Source organism: Apium graveolens, unplaced genomic scaffold, assembly GCF_009905375.1.
Source record: "Apium graveolens cultivar Ventura unplaced genomic scaffold, ASM990537v1 ctg8553, whole genome shotgun sequence".
Classification (NCBI taxonomy): domain Eukaryota; kingdom Viridiplantae; phylum Streptophyta; class Magnoliopsida; order Apiales; family Apiaceae; genus Apium; species Apium graveolens.
The window spans coordinates 26300-30549 of NW_027421273.1; the positions used below are offsets into that span (position 1 = coordinate 26300).

At 38.4% G+C, this 4250-nt stretch overlaps 1 protein-coding gene across 1 annotated transcript; it reads right to left on the reverse strand.

The window, feature by feature from the left end:
* Positions 1 to 534: 534 nt before the first annotated feature.
* LOC141705103 (E3 ubiquitin-protein ligase SINA-like 2) lies at positions 535 to 3628 on the reverse strand. The gene is made up of 2 exons (XM_074508175.1): positions 2592 to 3628; positions 535 to 1634 (listed from the first exon to the last, which is right to left on the reverse strand). The coding sequence occupies exons 1-2, from the start codon at positions 3315 to 3317 to the stop codon at positions 978 to 980; spliced, it is 1383 nt and encodes a 460-aa protein (XP_074364276.1). The 5' UTR covers positions 3318 to 3628; the 3' UTR covers positions 535 to 977.
* Between the last annotated feature and the right edge of the window lie 622 nt (positions 3629 to 4250).

A 4250-nucleotide genomic window follows, 5' to 3' on the forward strand; every position in this document is an offset into this window, starting at 1 on the left:
TTACTGGGAATGTGGGAACGGGAGTGGAGACTATTAAACGAATTCTGCAAACAGCTACTAAGAAGCAGTGTGTTATGTTTGGGATGCTCTGTTGGGGATTATGGGTAAGAAGAAATAGATGGGTGTGGGCAAATGTTAGCATATCAGTGTTTGGAATTAAGCAGATGGCATTACACTTGCTGTCTAGCTGAAACCAGGTTAATGAGCGAGATGTTCAGCATCAGAACAAGCAGGTGCAGATCAAAAACATGGACTAAACCCTTACTAGGATGGGTTAAAATCAATATTGATGCAGCGTGTGATCCAGTAAGTGATTCTGTGGCGGTTGGTTGTGTTGTTAGGGATGCAAATGGCTTATTTCTGCGATCCCGTAGTCGTGTCATCAGGGGAGCTAGATCACCAAGGGAGGCGGAAGCCTTGAGCATGAGAGAAGCATTGTCCTGGATAAATAGATTGGAGAAGAAATAATTGTGTGTATGAATCTGATTCCAAGCTACTAATCGATGCGCTTTGTGAGCAAACAGGGAGTTCGTTGTTTCATACAATTGTGGAGGATTGTAGTGAGTAAGCTACGTATTATGAGAACGTGTTATTTAAGTTCGTACCAAGATCTGCGAATAAGGTAGCCCATGAGATTGCTCGTACATGTCTAACGGAATGGTTTGAAACTGCTCCGGACTTTATTCTATGGACTCTTATGATGGATGATTATTAATAGAAGCAAGTACTTTTATTCAAAAAAAACAAAGAAAACATCCCAAATGATACATGGTATCACAAACATAAATAGTTTGCATAAAACAGATATGAATCTTTTTGACTAACAAATGATAATCTTAAAATTCTATTGAAGGGTTTGACAGTAAAAAAATGCAATAACTCTCTAGAGGTTCCTGTCCTCGATGTAAACATTGAATTTGGAATCAGAGAGTACGCGCCATAATAATGACCTGAGGACTGGCTGAGCAGATATGAAGTCAATTTTCACCTTTTCTACGGATGCAAACCTGGATTTCGTGATGCCGTGAAGAATCAATGAGAACCTTTTGGACTGCAAGACCGGATTTCTCAGAAAGGTCCTCCGTCCATTTTGGCAGTCTCGGCACCAACGAAGTAATTTTGAAGGAGCTGTTTACGCTATCTCCTTCCAGTTCATATGAATACTCATTCTGTAAACAGCTTGGGCCAATACATATTATATTGGGTACACTTCCAATAGTCTGGACATCATAATTGAGGATGAAAAGTGTGTTGTCATCTCCCTGAAGGAATTTGTACTTCATATTTGCACCCATATGAACAGAAAAAGAAGAGTCAAACGTGAAGCGCGTGGCTGATGCTGGGTGCTTGCTGGCAAAGTGCAGATATAAATCCTTGTAGGAACCATCAAAACCACAGCCAGGAAGAGGACAATAACAAGTTTCATAGGCGCAAGATTGCATATGCTCATGTTTCATGATGTACCTCACTTTTTCTTTGCATCCATACTTGTTATTTGGACAAGTGATTTTAACTGCTTCAAGAACCTTCTCCAATCCATGATTACGAATATAATCAATCGGCAAACAGCAAGTAGGGCATTTGTTTTTATGGTTGTCGCGACATTTAGAACAAGAAATGTGCCCCTTGACGCACTACAATGTAATTCAAAATATGTTGTGATATTTGTATAACACTTGAAGCAGCAAAATCTTGCAAAATTACTCTAGGAAGTTCTCTTAAGGACAAACAAATTCAAAGAAAAAAGAAGTATGACAAGATTATAAGAAATAATTGGAGTCATAATAATTAGAAAAAGCTGTGTCAGCCTTTTGCAACTAAACATGTCAATCGGTCATGAACCAAACCAGTCAAACTTATGTAGCATTATGCTAGACTTGCATATTTTATACTAATATTTACAAAGTACACATTAGAATCCTAGTTAAATAATAATATATGCTCATTGCTACAACCAAACCCTATGAATATACAAATTACATATTTGGGATAAACTTGAATTCAATTTACACCTCTCAGTCATTATTTTATAATAATCAAAAAAAAAATCGTTTCCAACATATATAACTATCCTATATGATCAAAGAAAGGAGTCCTATGCTATCATGTATAACGTTTATACCCGAAAAGATTATGCTACATAAAATTAACAACAAAAACATATTATTTTTGTTATAACTTTATAATTTTTTCTCATGCATCACAAAAATATTAACAACAAATATAGATTGTTGACCTCTAAATATGGGTGGGAGTCCTATGCACGTATAATTGTCATGCCCGTCAGAGACTCTTACTGAAGAATGTGTTGGTGGAATACAAATCACAAAACTGTACAGCATGCCATTTATTAATTCTCTAGCCTGTGTTTTCAATGACCCTAATTTTTTGTCTTTGCTGGCAATAACACTGCAGCCAGGAGCAGTACCATTTTAACTCATCATGCCTAACTTCGGTGTTAAACCCAAACCAGAAGACCCCCTCATCTGACTATAATTGACCGCTGTCAACTAGAATTATACCACAAAAGAAGAAACAAAAATCTAAAATTGCTTGGATAACGTAGGGGAGGGGGCAGGGGAGAGAGAGACCTGGTAGACAGGGACCCTAAGAGCTTTGAGACAAATACGGCAATCCAACATATTAGTGTTATCAAGCGTTGCAATATTTTCACTTATTGCTCCCTCGGTATTTGCACTTCTAGTTTCAGGCCTTAAAGTAACCATTATCGCTGCTGCTTCTTCTTCATCTTCCTCGTGCCTTCTTCCTCTCCCACGTCCTCGCCCGCGTCCTCTCCCGCTGCCGCGAGGTCGACCTCGTCCACACCCTCGTCCGCCCTCTTGGACTTGCGCTCCTCTTCCTTCTTCTTCAGCAGCTTCTTCTTCCTCCGCGCATGGTACAAATGAATTATCAGATAAATTCCCATCTTCAATGGATGTAAATCCAAAGGCACCTGGAATTCCAAAGGCGCTTCTGGTTAAATCATTACGCCTACGTCTCGGGGCTCGAATTCCTTGCATTGGGAATCCTCCTCGGATCCGGGCTCCTCCTCTTCGGGGTTGAAATCCTGCTCCTCGAGTCCGGGCTCCTCCTCCTCGGGTCTGGACTCCTCCCAGAAAATGAAATCCTCCGAGGGTTCGGAAATTTTCTTCTAGAGTTCCACTGCCGATGCTCCCAAGTCCTCGGATTTGAGCTTCTCCTAATCCTCTTGTTTCTTCCGCAGATGGATCATCGGATGAAACATCATCTTGAGTAGGTGTAGCAATATAACATTCATCTGATGATGAAGGTGAAGGATTGAATGAGGATCTCGCCATTTTTTAGTTTTATCTATCTCACTCTCTTTCTTTGTGGCTTCAGAGACGCCAAGCTTATGTAGATGTGAGTTATATATAAATTGTGCTAGCCTAATTAGGGTTCATAATCACGGTCATGGATATCTCCTATCTCTTGTTGTTATAGCTATTGGGCCACATTTCATATATTTAATTGATTATATTCATTTCAACCCAATTTTGTAAAGAAATTCACAATTTCTATATTTGTCATCAAACACATTAAGATTCCAGATTTCTAAAGCTGTTAATGATCTTTTCACTCACCCGAAAGATAACACCCTCACGACTACTTAACTAGCATAAAACCGCAGCACAACAATCAAAAGCTGAAACATATCGAGTATAATTAAAAAAACAGGCAATCAATTTAAGCGAGGGAGACTGTAAGAACCTGGTAGACTTGAACGGTGAAAGGTTCGAAACAGTATGAGTTTACAGAAACCGGTTTTCAAGTAGTAGCCGCCAGTTTTGGTGCAACACGTTCTGTTCATCCTACTAGCAAGAAATAATATTAAAAATAATAATTTTTTTGTGCAAATTGCTGAAATTACTCATTCAAGTGGACGGCTAGAAATACCTTTGGGATACGCCTTTGTCATTTAGTATCCTGTTTTGTACTAGATAACGTATTTATCAAATGGGTATTCAATTTTTTTTAATGTTAATACCCAAACTAGAAATACATATTTTTAGTAATTTTCTTATATAACAAATTCTCAAATCTATACTATATACTATTATAAGCAGAACACCCTCTATTTGGTAGTCAATTACTCGGTACAGTTGTTTGGTACGACAAATAACAACCGTCAGATCTAAAGTCAGATAGATGACAACCGTTGAATGCAATAATAAAATATTATTATATTAATATTTAAATTGCTCTCATGGATTCAGGGTTCGAACCCCGTC

What these genes read in the sequence shown, in the direction of transcription:
- LOC141705103 (XM_074508175.1), bottom strand. Translation starts at nt 3,317, where the DNA reads ATGGCGAGATCCTCATTCAATCCTTCACCTTCATCATCAGATGAATGT. An exon ending in TTAGGGTCCCTGTCTACCAG is followed by an intron (nt 1,635 to 2,591) that starts GTCTCTCTCTCC and finishes ATTACATTGTAG; the next exon opens with TGCGTCAAGGGGCACATTTC.